We start from the raw sequence: 16,105 nt of genomic DNA on the forward strand, positions 1-16,105 counted from the left end.
TCAGGATACCCTGCAAGCTTTAGGACTGACCTGGGCCCAGACAAGGACCTCTGCTGGGCGAGCAAAGGGCAGCTGACCCTTCGGAATGGGGACCCAGCGCTTTATGTGGTTTTTAGTGGGCATTTCCACAGCCCGAGACCAACTCCGGCGGCTCCTCCAAAATAAACAAGGGAAACTAATTCTGAAGTTTGAAGCGTCTTTTTATAGCCTGGAGTGAAAATAAGGGAGGATCAGAAAGGTGGACAAAGTTATTCATTTTAAGGTTTGGGTTTCGGCCACTGTCATTAGTGGCCAGTTCTTTGGTCAAAGAGGTGTTTCAATGAGAGGCTAGCTGTGTGGGTCACCTGGAGCGCTGGAGGGGAGGCCAGGAGTCTGGCACTGGACCTTGCCAGGAAAATCCGGGGAAGGCTGGCCAGCCGCCTGAAATAGCACCCACCCTCTTATCCTTTTCAAAACAACATTCCAGCACGTGGCCTATTATTACAAGCGGTAACCACTGGACGGTTCCAAGGAGAGCTAAGGATCCTTCAGACCGCTGAGCTGCTGTGCCTGTGTGTGTTTCCTTTGCCCCCCCGGCTCTCATTTCCTCCGGTGTCGTTCCGGGGGGCTCTGCAAATGGCTCGCCAGGGCTGGGGGGGGAGGAGTTGGTCAAACAAACAAGCATCAACCGGACCGACGGGCGGTTTACACGAAACACGCGGCCGGGGAGGCTGTTTTGGCAACACGGAGCGCTGCTGAGGCCGGAGGCTTTTGTGTACAGTCGCCACTCGGAGCGTCCCGTGCCCGGCCAGCCCCGACGCAGAGGAAGGGGCGCCCTCGGGAACCCCTTGCCCAGTGGGATGGGGACCCCCAACGGAGACCCCCCCCCCGGGATCCCGGCTAAGAGCCCCTGGTGCCCAGGACTGCCCCGAGGGGTCTGGGACCCCCGCCGGCCTTTCGACGCAGCCAAGCCGGCCCTCCTCCGGGCCAGGCGCCTTCGGCAGGGGGTCGCCAGGGGCGGGCCGGCCTCGGGGAAGCGCTGCCTCTTCTGGCGCTGCCGCTCGGGGGTCCCGGGGGCGGGAGTCGGGCGGGGGTCGCCAGCCCCTCCGGGAAGCTTTGCCGGGCGGCGGACAGGCTGAGTCCCGGTCCGCCGAGGAGCCCCTCCCCCTCGGGGAAGCCCCTCCCCCGTGCGGGGATATCCACGGGCGCCGCCCCCCCCATCCGCGGAGCCCCGGCGCGCCCCAGGCGAGGCGGAGGCCCCCCCTGGCGGCCACCCGGGAACTGCAGCCGCCGCCTCTAGAGCGCGCCACAAAGCCACCCGACGGGCGCGCCCGCAATTCCGGCGCCCGAGCGAACGCTGAGCGATGCGGGGCCGGGAGGAAAGGAGGGCCCCTGTGGCGTCCCGGGCGCGGGAGGAACAGGGAGGGGACCCGCGGTTGCGTGGGTCGCCTTCGCTCCGCAGCTCCAGGCCCCGATGGGTGGGCGGGGGGGCGGGCGGGCGGAAGGGAGGCGCCGCGCGGGGGGCGTGTCCTTTGGGCGTCGCGATCGGAAAACCCGGCGGGTGGGCGCGTCCGCGGGCGGCGCAGGCGCCGTGCGTGGCGTGCGTGGCGTGCGTGCGTGCGTGCGTGGGGCGACGCAGGGCGAGGAGCGGAGGAGGCCGGCGGGCATCGGCGCCGCCGCCATGGAGTGCCCGCACCTGGGCGCCAGCGTCTCCCTCGCGCCCGACTCGGCCAAGTTCCCGCAGGGCTCGCCCTCCTCGTGGTGCTGCAGCGGTGAGTGCGACTCCCGCGCCCATCGTCCCCGCCGCGGGCGCCTCAGCCGGGCAGGGGCGGCGCTGTCTGTCATAAAGGCCCCGCCGAGAGCGGCTCCCAGAATCCCCCGGGCCGGCGGAGGAGCGCGCGGCGGGCGGGGCGTCCCGGGGGCTCGGAGGTTTCCCAGGCGATCCTCTCCCTTCTGCTTCTCCGGGCGCCGCCTCCGCCTCCCTTCCCCGCAACAGCAGCCCTGTGAGGTGGGCCGGTCTGAGGCGGGGGGGGCGGGGCCGACGTACCCCGGCCGGTGGCTGCTGGTGACAGCCGTGGTGGGCGGAGGGGGGGTCTGAAGGGGCTTCAGCCCGGCCTGCCTCTGCCTGAACCGGCCGGCGGGGGGGCGGAGGAGAAGATGCGACTTCGGCTGGATTTGCGGCTTCTGGTGCTGCGAGGGGCTCCCCCTGGAAGACCCCCCCCCGCAGCTGCTTTTCCTTCAGCCCCTCTGGGCTAAATGAAGAGGTTGATGCAATTCGAGGGCCCTTCTTGGCCCAGGATCTCCTCTACCAGGGCTGCCCCTTGCTTGGCCAGCATCCTTCGGCTTTCAGACTTTCTAGGGCACTTTTCTGTTTTGCCCCACTTTTTTTATGTTTCGCGCTTCATTTATTTGGTTTCGTTAGCCACCTTGGAAAGTAAAGGGCATTATGTCCCATAATTCTTAAATGTATAGTGTAGAAGTATGTACCAGACTTAAAAGTACGCAGACGGTACCTGAATCAGGTTTTCACTTCTCCCTTGCCGATCACGAAAGGTAACCTTAACTCCAAGAAATGAATTAAAACAAAGATCTATCAGCCGATGGATTTTATAAAGGAGAGCAGTAAAGCACAGCTTGACCAATTAATAGTTCAACCTTTGCAAATTTCATGTTTTGCATTAAGCTAATAACAGATGTGTTGGAGCAAAAAATTGTGCCAAAAATAGCTGTCTGTTAGAAATCAGCCTCAGGGTGAAAATAATCAGCCGATTTCATTGCTGTCCTGCTGTTTACTCTTTGTTCTTTGTATCGTGATGTATTTCGTTTCTATATTTTATATCCCATATACTGCCTAAAGTCCCTTGCGATTAATTAATAAGTAATAAAACGTTCTTAATATCTTAGCCCATCAACTTTGAGAATGCTTATTAAGATCTGCATCATAAAAATTGCATAATCAACATTTAGATAAAATCCAAGATTTTATCTAAATATATTTTGGACTGTCTAAACAATTGTTGAATAGTTTGTGTACTTTCGGTGGTGTTTTGTAGCATAAGGCCATGACATTCTGGGCCAGAACGAGTAATATATTCCCTTCTGTTTAGGGAGTTTTAAAGTGAAATTTCACAACTCTTCTTTGAAAACCTTCTCATTTGTTCCGCAAGGAAGGAATTCAATGAGTGAAATTCCTGGATCTTTTCCTTGCTCTGATGACAAACAATACAAGGATGTTTTCCTAATGTGGAGAAGCTGAATTGCATTATAATTTATGGAATTTTTTTTTAAAAAAAGCTTGTCTTGCTGCTATATAAATGTCAAGGCCTTGGAGTAGTTTTGCTACACTGGAAAAAATGTTAACAGATGGATTTAAATGATCCCATTGCTGGCTAAGATGATGTCCATTGAAGTAGCTTAAGTCTTGTCTGTCTTGTAACCTAGTCTGCTATCTTCCAAGTCGATTAACATTTGCCAAGTGAAAACCTGGCCCAGGCGTGGTGAGTGGTCCACTGCAGGATATTGTGGAAATGAGCTTTTAATGAAGTAAATATTTTTTTTAAAAAAAGTAAGCCTCTGCGGGTGACTTTATGGACATCCATGTGGTTTTCTTGGCAGCTGTACTGCCGCTGCCGCCTTCCAGGCCTTTCTGTAATCCGCCCCTCCAGCAGGGTGCTTCCCTCGCTGCCTTCCAAGCCAGTGCCAGCTAGTCAGGCCAGACCTGCAGGGCTTCCCAGCCTGGCAAAGGCCACCCAGGTGCTTCTACCCACAGAGAGGAAACTGTAGATCCCTCTTCCATCCTGCTGGCTGAGAGACATTTCATATTTAGGTCAGAGTTGCAGCCTTCATTTACAAAACTAGAAAAGTAGTAATGGAAGCTGCTATAGTATCCTACCTAGTGTTTGTATCCCTATAGCAAAGAAAGAAAATCTACAATTGCTGCGTTAGCGGATGGTGGTCTCCAGGTCTGGAGATTGTTGGTCTTTCTTAAGGTTTTCTCCTCAGTAACTGCAGGTATTTTTCACTGATGAAAGTAAAAGGACCTAAGCACCATAGGGAGGGCCCAGTTCCTTCTCTGTCAAAGGTTTTGGTTAGGCCTGGCATTTCTCACTGCTGTTTCATATGTAAAATCTTTTGGCCACAAAGCTTAATTTTTTGCCACTGTCAAGATGAAGCTGTTTTCAGGATGACTTCTTAATGCATTCTATTTGGCATAAGAAAGCACTTGACCTTCACCTTTGTCCTGGCTCCTTTACAAGGTGGATGAATGCAGCCCTCATTTGGTTACACATTGACCTTAATTGCTCTCTTGGCAGCTATTAATGTTGCCTAGTTCAGTTTCCACTCAGCAGCATCAGAATACTTGTCTCTTGAGACCAAAAAAAAAACAAAAAAACCCTTGCTCATAATTTGGCTAACCCTACAGTGTCTTCCTCCTTTTCAGGGCAAAAAGAGGCAGGTGAGGAATAAGGGAAAGAGAAGCTTTGGAGGAGATGGAGCGCTTTTCCCAGGCCTTGGACCCTGGATTCATTCCTAGCTGAGTTTGCATCTCCTGATGGGTGAATAGGCCACGCCGTTCTCCTAGGGGTGTGCAATTTTACCCTGGCTTGACCACTCCATGCCACCTTGCGAGGAAGAAGGCAGGGCATAAGGGATGCTGTAGGGGTTCCTCTTTTGCGGCTGCCGGGGGCCGTGCGTGTCTGGGTCAGCCTTTTGTTCTTGGAGAAATGCTTGAGAGGCCTGGCACATACTTCCCTTCTCGGTGTGTGCCAGCACAACCCAGAGTGAGGGTTATAGTTGCTGCTGCCACCCAGTTTTTGTGCCCTATTGTTTGCCCAGCACAAAAACCAAACAAAGCTTTGGTGATGGCTAAGGGAAGGGCTTGAGATATCAGGATGGCTAAGCAGGGCTTCAGATATCAGGATGAATCCAGAGGTTGAGTACCCAAACTCTGAAGAGAGGGAATGGGTCACCACAGCCTGTGGGAATTTTGCTTTGGATTTGAAGCCAGTAGTTTTGCTCTGGCTGGTTCAGAATTGCCGCTTCTGCGCTCCCTCCCCTAGAGGAGCAGCTCATTAGGACAGCATGTTTTCACCTTTTACAAGGAATATTGCACATAATAGGGGCACTTCATCAAGTGCATTTGGGCACTTTAGAGTCTTGTAGAAACCGGGGCATTGTTTCTGTTCTATTATGCAATAGAAAATATACTTTCTGAATTACTCAGTTAACAGGAAGTTGCCAAAAGGGAGGATGTGACTCCAAGCTTCCTTACACCATCACAGATTTTATTTTTCACCACATCCCTCCTAGACAAGTATTTGATGCTCTTCTGACACTTAAAAAGAATTTACTGCCGTAGAGAATTCATATAGCCTTGGAAAATATCTACGCTAAGTTCTCTGACAGAGAATAGAATAATTAAGACTGGTTAGCCACCTGTGAAAAGTGCTACCCGATATATCTTTTACCAGCACACCAAGTTAATGGAGCTTAACTGCAGTTTGGTGATCTATAAGAACTGACAAATTGCCATTAATGTTGGGATTGGAGGCCTTCTGCACTTGAGAGACAAACATTTTTAGAAGACAAGGTGCTTTCAACCGTTCAAAGTCAAGCCTGGTGTTTTTTTTTTTGGTTGTTTTTTAGATTTTAAGTGACAGTGGCTACAACTCAAGCCCTGGCCTGGGTGGGTGGTGGTGGGGGGTTTGTTTGGGGATTTAGTGAGTTTTAGGCAATGGTTCATGAACTGTGTCTGCCTTCCCTAGGTGAACAGTAGCCAAAGGGCCATAGCTGCTTTTTCCCTCTGTCCTTTCAGTATGTTGGTTGCCCAATTAGCTGTGAATTCATCTTCCTCGTGCTCTGCAGTTGTTGATATCCTAATGAGGTATAAGGTCATTCCACTTTGTATATGCTCTGGTGGGTCAATTGTGACCAGGGTTCCAGTTGTAAATCTGGTATGGGGATCGCTTTGATTCTTCAGTTTAGCGTCCTAAACAACTCATAATCCACCCAGTATAACTGTATTGCATTGCTGATTATGTGGTTGGTTATATTTTATTTTATTTTATTTTGAACATAGTACCAAGCATTAAATACATCAAATCCAAGTGGTTAAAATATGATGAGGGAGGGGAATATGCAACTGAAAATATTTCATATGAAAAAAACTTAAATTTATATCCCACCTTCTTGCTTATATAATTACTGAATATTTAATTTTAAAGTCCACATATCATGATTCTTACTATGATCATTTTTCCCCATTAGAGCAGAAATGTCATCTTGTGTGACTGATTTTTTTCTAATTTCTTCTTACCCCAATAGTGTGCCGCTCTAACAAAAGTCCCTGGATCTGCCTGACTTGCTCGAGTGTCCACTGTGGAAGGTGAATGCGGGACACAAGCTCCTCTCCTGGAGGTGCTATTTTCACAGTCCCCCCACTTCTTTGTGGCCTGGGACGACAACATCTTGAGAAGAACTTTGGTGTAGACCAGCTGCCCTTCCTTTGTTGTTTCCACATCTGTTTGGACTCAACTCCTGCAGGTTGCTCCATAAGCACATCTGGGGAAGGCTGGTCAAGAATCCAACCGTAGTCCCGGCCCTTGCTTCAGAGTTGTCTGGTATACAAGGATTAGGTGCAGTCATATTTAAAAACATATTGCTGCCCACATTTGGTAGAAGTGTTTGAGGGTTTGGTCAAGGAAGAGCCATCTGTCCCCAGTTCCCATGAGGCTGTCCTGCTTTTGCTATAGGACAGACACCTGCAGCTACTTTGTGTGGCTGCTGAAAAGCAGCAATGCATTTTGCCTGCTCCTGGGGCCACCCTGAGGCAAAAAATATTTCACGTTGCCATGTAAAATGGCAGGGGAGGTAAAACCATCTTATTGGCTTTTCTCAAAATATTTGAAATTCCCTTGGTTTGGGCCAGCAGCAGGAATATAAACCTTTTTAACAAAACTGACAGAAGAACCCTTCCAGTCTCGGCACCATTTATGTACACTTCCGGCATTTTGAACCTGTTTTTCAAAACCTGCTGAGTTATACTGAAAGAAATTGGGCAATATTAAACGGGAACCAATGCAATTGCCCCTCAAGTTTCTTTACAAGTTAGAAAAAGCCGGCATTTTTGTGGGGAAGGCTTCCAAAATCTCACTGTTGTTTCTTTCTTGATCCTTTAAGGTATGTAAATGGCCACGCCAAGAAGCATTATGAAGATGCTCAAGTTTCTTTAATAAACCACAAGAAAGCAGAAAAGCAAGAAAAGGTTCAGCACTTGGTCTGCATGGATTGTAGTAGTTACAGCACCTACTGGTAAGTCACCCCCCCCCCCCCCCGGGATATTGAGGGGTGTGTTTGTGTATGTGTGGAGATTGAGAGCCATTGTGGGGAGCTGAAGAGGCTCCCGGCTCCCTCCTCCTCTTCAGGCTTTTCCTTGCTCCTCCTCTGTATGTTGATTTGAACCTCTTGGCAAGTAATTTTGAATGTCGTTTGGATTAAAGAACATTCTGGGCCAATTCTGTACTTTTTCATATGGGATTCTATTTTATAGAATCCACGCAAGCTTTCCGAAGGTCATTTGACAGATGAAGCCTTGGAAGGAAAGATAGTAGTTCAGTTCAAATCAGTGTCTGACCCGGCTTTACAGGTGGAAGCTCATTTATAGTTTGTAGTTTGGCTAAAACAGAAAATGGTGGTTTACCAAACATAAACATAAAGAGAAGAGCCAGTAGTTCCACTTTCAGGAAACTGCGCAGAGAGGAATTCCCCGCATGCTGAAGAACTGTGAAGAGGGTTCTCCTCACACACACACACCCCGTGCCTTTGCTTGTTACTTAAGTGTTCCAGTCTTCTAAAATGAACAACTGAGCCTTGGTTTTTGCAGCTGACGGTACCTTTGATGGTTCCTTCGTTGCTGAGGCAGTTTCTTGCTCTTGGCACGGATGATGTCTTCACTGTAGTGGCTGAAGTAGAGCCTTTATTTGCCTCTGTGAACTACAGACTACAAAGGTCAACTGCATTAACATCGTTCTTGCATATATTTCATGTTTCTCTACAAAGTATTTGGTCTCCAGTGCGTGACAGACTTTATTTTCGGCTATAATTAGGAATCAAAAGATGCAAGTCTAAAAAGTGTTGCTAAAAAAAGTGAGAAGGAAAACACTTGGCAGTAACCAGAAAAAGGGGAACACTTTTTATTGTCGGGAGAACGTTCTGCCTCTTGTCCACATCCCATAAACATTGTTGGTTGCAAATATTTCGTAAGTCCTCCACTGGCCTTTCCTTGCTCACCTTGAGCAGCTTCCTCAGTGCCTCGATTGCTGCATCCAGCCGGTCAGCTTATGGGGTCCAGTTACCACTTTGTCCGTAATGTGGAAGTCCAGATGAATCACTGAGTGACCTGCCAGTTGGGGCTGTTCGCGAGGAAGGAGCAATTTGCTTTCTGAATGTATTAGATTGGCAGAAAGACCAAGCAGGATCTTTTGCCGACTGAGCTTGGCCAAGAATCACAGAATTGGTTGGAAAAGAATTTGGGATTTGGGGAAGCCCCGCTCAGTGTCTGGAGGAAGACGGTGGGGAGGGACACCTGCACGATTGTGGTTTCCTTCTAGTGTTTCAGCATTTTGTGCCTCGTCCCCATTGAAGGAGACTGGAGGTGACATTTGCTTTCCGGTCCTCTTCACTGCCACCTCTGAATTTGCAGTTCAGAAGCCTCAAGCTAGTCAGGGAACCAGCGGTGGCCGTTCTTTGATTGATCTACGTTTTCTCCACAGTTATCGCTGTGATGACTTCGTAGTAAATGATACCAAGCTAGGCCTGGTGCAGAAAGTCCGGGAGCATCTACAGAACTTGGAGAAGTAAGCAGCCTCTCTTGGCCTGAAGGTGGACAGGTGCTTCCTTTTGAGCAGCCTCTGCTTGGGAATTGTCTTCATGCATTGCAAATGGATCCAATTTTCATGGGACGCCATCTGGGAGAAGAGTTCTAGGAAGCGTCCCTGAAACGAAGGGAGGCAGCGGTTGCTTTCTAGCAGATGTTCCCACCTGTGACCTGGGCCTCTGCCTGGGAGAGCCCCACAGGGGATGCCGAGCTGAACTTCTCCTCCATGGAATATCTTCAGCTGGGAATAGAAGCTAGACCCAGATAGAGGAGCTTTGTAAGGTTCTGGGTGGGTGAGATGAGGCCTGGTGTTTGAAATGGTCCTTCGAGGCCCAGAGACGTGGCCTTGTGGGAGATCGGTTAATCCGATTTAAGAAAAAGTTATTTCAGATCAAAGGCTTTAGATTAAACTTTAGCATGACCATCAGATTAATGAAGATATAATCTGATAATTGAAAATAAAATCAGGCTTGAGGCTGTTCTTTGGGGAATATAGAAATTTGTTTTGAAACTACCAGGATGAATCTATCTGTAGGTAAAGGAACATTCCAGGTGTAATAGGCTGTTTAAAAACATTTCTTTATTATAAAACACACTTAACCCAGGGGTGAAATGTAAAATGTGTCACTACCGGTTCTGTGGGTGTGGCTTGGTGGTGGTGGGTAATGTGACCGGGTGGGCATGGCCAACTTTTTTTTTTTTTACTTTTAAAAGCATTTTTTCTACAACCTCTTCGGCTGAAGAGGTTGTAAAAAAATGCTTTTAAAAGCCTCTGGTGATGCCTGATTTGCCCAGCAACTCAGCTGGGATTGCCAGATGAGCCTTTTGAAAGCATTTTTTTACAGCCTCTTCTGCCGAAGAGATTGTAAAAAAAATCCTTTTAAAGGATTCTGACGATCCCAGCTGAGCCACGCAATCATCAGAGACTTCTTTTTTACTTTTAAAAGCATTTTTTCGGCTGAAGAAAAAATACTTTTAAAAGTTTAAAAAAAACCCCTCTAATGATCACGCAGCTCAGCTGGGCATGAGCAGGGTAGGGGGCAGGGATTTTTGCTACCGGTTCTCAGAACCACCCACCGCCATTGCTACCGGATTGGGTGATCCGGTCCGAACCGGGAGCATTTCACCTCTGATTTAACTCTTCCTGCCTTAAGTGTTATTAATTGTAACTAGCTTTGTTTGCTCTCTTTGCATTGTTAAACATGTCTTAAATCGTCCGTTTATTCTCTCCCACAGCTCAGGTTTTACAGTAGACCGACATAGGAAAAGAAAACTTCTTGAAAGTGCCTCGGTAAACAGCAAGTTATTAAAAGTAAATGTAAGTGTGGTTTCATTGTTCTGTCTGCCTCGGATTTTGAAGGATAGCTTTGGAGCAAATCTCATTGATCAGTGAAGATCCTTTCCAAAAAACCATCTCAGGATTTAACATTTAATTGGCCCCGCGAGTGTTGTTTTCAGCGTTGGCAGCACTCAGTGCCTAATTTTGAATGCCAAAGGTTCTGAATAATTCACTTTCGGCTGAGAAAAATATTAGTCTGGAACAGGCCAGATAATGAGTTGTCCTTTAATTCAGCCTTGAAGTTCATGTGTGGCCTCGTCCTAAGTGAAGGCAGAGAGACCCTGGGTGTGGAGGGTCCAGGCCTCTATCATACATGCAGCTGGCTGGAGCCCATCGCTGGGGGTCCTTCCTACAGTCCCCAGCAGAACGGCTGGCGGTTTATCGGGGGGGGGGGAGGGGAAATCTAAATTTTCTCCTGGCATCAGAGAATTCAGCAAAGCTAGAATATGGGAATATACTGATTGATTTTGTGTGATGTCAGGAGTATTTAATGAACAATCTAAAGTTTGAATTTAAGTTATCATTTTCTGTGCTCTAAATTCTCTGTAATTGACTAACAGTAATGAAAGACTTACCTAAGTACTTTAGAAATTGGCTAAGGAGCCTGTTTTGTGTCATGGTGTAAAATCTCTTTAAAAGGAGGTTATTAAGGTTATTAGGGTTATTGTATGTCAGCTCACAGTGATCTTCCTGGTTCGCAGGGGAACCCCACAAGTTTGTGCGCAACAGGCCTTCGGAACTTGGGGAACACGTGTTTCATGAACGCCATCCTTCAGTCCCTCAGGTATCTCATTTGGGAATGGGGCTCTTCCCCTGTGGGGCACTTGGTGATGTGTCCCCCGAAAGGGCTCCGTGCCAGAATCTGTGTGGCCTGGCTATTCCTGCCATGCAGGCGTCTTTCCAGGGCTGCCACCTGCAGATCTGGCTGATCTCTCCTTCTCCCCACAGTAACATTCCACAGTTCTGCTGTTACTTCAAAGAGCTGCCAGCGGTGGAACTTCGGAACGGGAAGACTGCAGGCCGGCGGACGTACCACACGCGGAGCCAAGGAGATAACAGCGTGTGAGTGCTGGAGCCGCCCGGCTGCGTATGGAGACGGAAGGAGTGAGCGGGGCTTAAGTGACTCGTGGAGAAAGACGCCTCCGTTATGGAACCTCTGGCATCCTGGTTGTATGCTGAGAGATAGATAGATGTAACACTCTGTAGCCTGGTTAAGCATCAGGCTACAAACCAGGAGCTTGAGTTCTAATCTTTTTTTTTTTTATTTGCATTTATATCCCGCCCTTCTCCGAAGATTCAGGGCGGCTTACACTATGTTAGCAATAGTCTTCATCCTATTTGTATATTTATATACAAAGTCAACTTGTATTGCCCCCCCAACAATCTGGGTCCTCATTTTACCTACCTTATAAAGGATGGAAGGCTGAGTCAACCTTGGGCCTGGTGGGACTCAAGCCTGCAGTAATTGCAAGCAGCTGCTGTTAATAACAGCCTGTCTTACCAGTCTGAGCCACAGAGGCCCTTCATGCCTTGGGCATGAAGCTACGAGTTTGGGTCGGTCACTGTCTCTCAGCCCTAAGAAGGAGGCAATGGCAAACCCCTTCAGAAAAACCTTGCCAAGAACGCTGCAGGGATTGGTCAGAGCAGCCTCTGAGGATCTGACGTGACTGAATGCAAAAAAAAAAAATGTCGGGTAAAAAAAACCCCTCAGTGGTTAGTTGTCCAGTAACGTTGGATGTAGAGTTTGTTTTTTTTCTGAGAATAAATATTCCTTTCCTTCGGCAGTTCCCTGGTGGAAGAATTCCGGAAGACCCTGTGTGCTTTGTGGCAGGGAAGTCAAACTGCCTTCAGCCCCGAATCCCTGTTTTACGTTGTTTGGAAAATCATGCCCAACTTCAGGTAAGTCTGCTCTGCCTGTTTCAAGGAGCAGTTTTGCCCCGGCCTCCTTTGGAGGGCAGCTTGGCCTTCCGGTGGATCCCCTCTGTGTGCCAGGCGGCTTTGCTCTTCCCCAAACGGAAGGAGCAGCGTTGAGAGTAGCTCTCCTGGCTTCTGAGGCCGAGGGGTGCTGAGGCAGACTACGGGGCAGCTGAGCATCCCAGCCGATCCTGGAGCTCCGCAAAGTCTGTAGAAGCTCTTTTGCTGCTTTGGTTTCCTACAAAGCTCTCTTCACACACTCACACAAACGTAGTGTGTGTCTCAGTCCTGCACGTGTGCATTCGGGCACCCGTGTATATCCCATAGCGCCGTGAAGTTTGCACATTGGAAAGAGCCGAGAACTTCCCCAGAAGGGCTTTAGAAACTCTTCATGTGGTCGGATGATTTCAGAAATGGCCTCCTTTCTCATTCAGGAGCTGGGCCTTTCCACCTTCCCTGTGCGCAGCGCACATAAGAGTTGGTGGTCAGTCTATCGATTCCTGGATTTGTTTATGTTAAGGGGGTACCAGCAGCAAGATGCCCACGAGTTCATGCGCTACCTCTTGGACCACCTGCACCTGGAACTGCAGGAGGGCTTCAACGGTGTTGCTCACCCAGCCCTTGTTCCAGAGAGCCCTGGTCTCACTGCCGGTAGCAGGTGCTGCGTGTAAGTCTCAATCCTATGGTGGCTTTGCTGGGCTTTGTGGCTGGGGTCATTTTCAGTGGGTGGCCGTGGTTGCCTCCCACAACAGAGGCAACTTGTGTGGGCAGCCTTGCTGAGTAGAAAGAGGAGGGGGAGGGGGACTTGACACACCTCTCCCACATCTCTCTCCCTGAGGGTTGCTTTTGTACAAAGGTGAAATGACCGAATAACAATCGAATAATTAGACATTCTGGGCACAGGCCATTATGAGGGGCCTGCTGTCCTGACGGTCCTCCCCCCTCCTTTTCTTCAGGAATGGCACTTCTACCGTTGTCACAACTATCTTTGGAGGTGTCCTTCAGAATGAAGTCAACTGCTTGATATGTGGAACTGAATCCAGAAAGTTTGATCCATTCCTAGGTAAAGGGTTTAAAAATACGCCAGCTTGAAAGTATTCATGGAATGCTTTCCTTTGTAACTCTGATCACACCAGAATCTCTTCTAGACTTTTCACGAGACCTTCGCTTTTTTAGACCTCTCACTAGATATTCCAAGTCAGTTCCGGAATAAACGTAACAAGAACCAAGAGAATGGACCAATCTGCACGTTGCGGGGTAGGTTCTTAGGAAGCGGCTCTCCGGTCTCTGGGGCCGTTCATTCCTTCTTTTAATCGAAGAGCCACGGGGCCGGGACTCACTCGCCCTCTTCGTTGCCCTAGATTGTCTCCGTAGCTTCACCGACCTGGAAGAACTTGACGACTCAGAGCTCTACATGTGTCACAAATGTAAGAAGAAACAGAAGTCCACCAAGAAGTTCTGGATGCAGAAGCTACCCAAAGTGAGTGCCACTTGATAAACATGGTGGGATGTTTTTTGTAGAGAAAGAAAAGCTGCAGTTTCTCGGTAATGTCTTCTAGTGAAGATTGTGGAGGGACAGCCAGTTTTGGAACTTTCATGCGGTGTCCTATAAAACCTGTGAATGAACATCTTGGCATCTAAAGGACATTTACAATTTTTGTGTGCTGCTTTGAGATATAATAGGAAAGGGTATAGAAATATATTAAATAAATGCTGTTATTGTGAAATTATTTTACTTTCTCACAGAAATAATGGGTTTCTGGGCTCTTGTGCCCAAAGCTGCTGCAAAGCTGTGCTTTAATTCTAGGGTTTTGTCAAATGCAGTCCTTAAAGCCTTTTTGTGCTGTGTCCCTTTAATACCCAGGTGCTGTGCCTGCACCTGAAACGCTTTCACTGGACAGCCTACCTGAGGAACAAGGTGGACACCTTTGTCGAGTTCCCTCTGCGCGGCCTGGACATGAAGTGCTACTTGCTGGAGGTAGGGCACCCGTGGCTGGGTAGAGGAGGCAGTGGACAGACCGAGGCTTCAGGGCACTCAGTTTCTTTTGCTTTCTCCCCCCCCCCCCGCCCCTCCCTGTGCAGCCGGAAAACAGTGGCCCAGACAGTTGCCTATATGACCTGGCGGCTGTGGTTGTGCATCATGGGTCAGGGTGAGTACTTGGAAAGATCTGGGTTGGGGGCTGGACTCTTAAAACCTGGCATGCGTTGACACATGATGGGGAAGTGGGCAGATGGACAGATCACCTCCTCGAGTGGCAGGGAGGGCGGGGGTTCCCAAGGCCTTGCAGGGCAGGCGAGAACTGGTGTGGCTTCCCTTGTGGCCTTCCTTCCCTTCCCAGAGTGGCCACCTTGGTTGGCTTTCCCTGTGAACAGATGGCAATAAACTGGTGGGATTCAAACCAGTGGGAGCCTTGATTACTTGGGGGGGGGGGAGAGGGGAGAGAGGAAGAGCTTAGTGCAAGCGGCCACCTTGGATGGCCTGCATTGTGTCAAAGTGCCAAAGTGAGCGGCCTGCCAAAGTGAGCGGCCTTTGCGTGGCTGCTGCCCTCTCCGGACACCGCCCAAGGGGCCTCCCTTTCATGTTTTGGGTGCTGCCATTTTCAGGGTCGGTTCTGGGCATTACACGGCGTATGCAACTCACGAAGGGCGCTGGTTCCATTTCAACGACAGCACAGTGACGCTGACAGACGAGGAAACGGTCTCGAAAGCCAAGGCCTACATCCTGTTCTACGTTGACCGGCAGGCTAAGTCTGCATCTGAGAAACTTTAATGCCTCTCTCTGCCCTGTGCATATCAAGTCCAATGGACAAAACATTTCCAGTTCTCCACAGATACTTGATCCGAGACTCTTGATTTCATTGTGCACTTTTTAAAAATTTTTTGTGGGTTCTAGTTTTATTACATTGTCGGTAGTAGCATTTGACTTATTAAAAAATGGACAGAAGCTAACTTTGTGGTTAGTTATACCGGAAAAAAAGGCAAAACCTCAGCAGATACTGATGTGCTGCTTAAACTCAAATTTTATACATAGTTTCAAGAGCGACTTTTATGTTTGACTTTCCTGTCTCCATGTTCTGGTTTGCTTTCTAAAGGCACATTTCCACGAGGGAAACTTGAATCATTTTGATGAACACGAGTCTGGGTGCTCTGTTAGGAAACGCCGCAAGGGCCTCGGCGGGTCTCCCAGGATCAAGGACTCGACCTCCCTCGGGCCCAAACGGGATGCAGGCACGGACTTTGGGGTCTCCCCTTCTTTCTTTAAGGGGCTGCATTAAACAGGCCATGTAACTGCTGCTATTTTTGTTTCTCCGAAGGCTGTTTTTTTAGTCTGTAGATTGTACTTCAGTAGATGGCTGCATCGTTTGTAATAGAAACTCTTTTTTTAAAAATACTTTATACGGATACGGAAAATTACTATTTTGCTGCAATTAAGGTACCAAAAATCAGAATTTGGGATCGGCTATTCATTTTGCTAGTCTAGACTCACTCTGCGAACATCACTCTCTGACCTCCTGGCTGGAGATTATTTGGAAGCAGACGAGCGTTCTACGCTTTTCTCACAGAAACTGCCATCTTGGGCCACTGAAACTCCGAAGAAGAGCTTTAGAAGAGAAGATGCGGGAGATGACTTTCCAGGCTGCGCTTTCTTGAGGCTCCTGCATGGAAGAGGCTTTTTTAAAGCTGGTTTTCCCCGAGGGAAAGAATGAAAGTCCCTGGTTGCATTTGTTCCAATCAGCCAATCGTGTAAACTTTTGAATTCTGCAGAATTCTTCAATTCAAGGAGCGGAGGGGAGGGGAGGAGAGCCCGAAAGGGACGTGGTGGGGGGAGGCACAAGGTGGAATACACCAGTAGGTGAACAGGAACATGCCCCCTTCCCAGCAAGGAGGAGGAAGTGGCTGGCCCTGCCTGGAGGAGCATCCCCTCCCCTCCCCTCCCCTGGCATCATAATCCAGGATCTGAGAGGCAGGCGGTGTTTCCAGCAGTGCCCAGGGCGAGG

General features: G+C 49.0%; 1 protein-coding gene across 6 annotated transcripts; it reads left to right on the plus strand.

Moving 5' to 3' along the window:
• The first annotated feature begins 1,554 nt into the window (after positions 1 to 1,554).
• Positions 1,555 to 16,050, plus strand: USP3 (ubiquitin specific peptidase 3). Of its 6 annotated transcripts, none has more exons than XM_058155787.1 (15): positions 1,559 to 1,751; positions 6,304 to 6,364; positions 7,159 to 7,290; positions 8,751 to 8,834; positions 10,091 to 10,166; positions 10,895 to 10,977; positions 11,142 to 11,255; positions 11,979 to 12,092; positions 12,628 to 12,774; positions 13,064 to 13,170; positions 13,284 to 13,364; positions 13,469 to 13,587; positions 13,972 to 14,085; positions 14,190 to 14,257; positions 14,712 to 16,050. In XM_058155787.1, exons 1-15 carry the CDS (start codon positions 1,661 to 1,663, stop codon positions 14,875 to 14,877), a joined length of 1,557 nt encoding a protein of 518 aa, XP_058011770.1. In that variant the 5' UTR covers positions 1,559 to 1,660; the 3' UTR covers positions 14,878 to 16,050. The 6 variants fall into 6 exon arrangements, with proteins under 6 accessions (XP_058011773.1, XP_058011774.1, XP_058011772.1 ...); XM_058155788.1 differs by having other exon boundaries at positions 10,091 to 10,145; XM_058155785.1 differs by having other exon boundaries at positions 1,563 to 1,751; positions 10,091 to 10,172.
• The last annotated feature ends 55 nt before the right edge of the window (positions 16,051 to 16,105 follow it).

Source organism: Ahaetulla prasina, chromosome 13 (assembly GCF_028640845.1).
Source record: "Ahaetulla prasina isolate Xishuangbanna chromosome 13, ASM2864084v1, whole genome shotgun sequence".
In the NCBI taxonomy this organism is placed as follows: domain Eukaryota; kingdom Metazoa; phylum Chordata; class Lepidosauria; order Squamata; family Colubridae; genus Ahaetulla; species Ahaetulla prasina.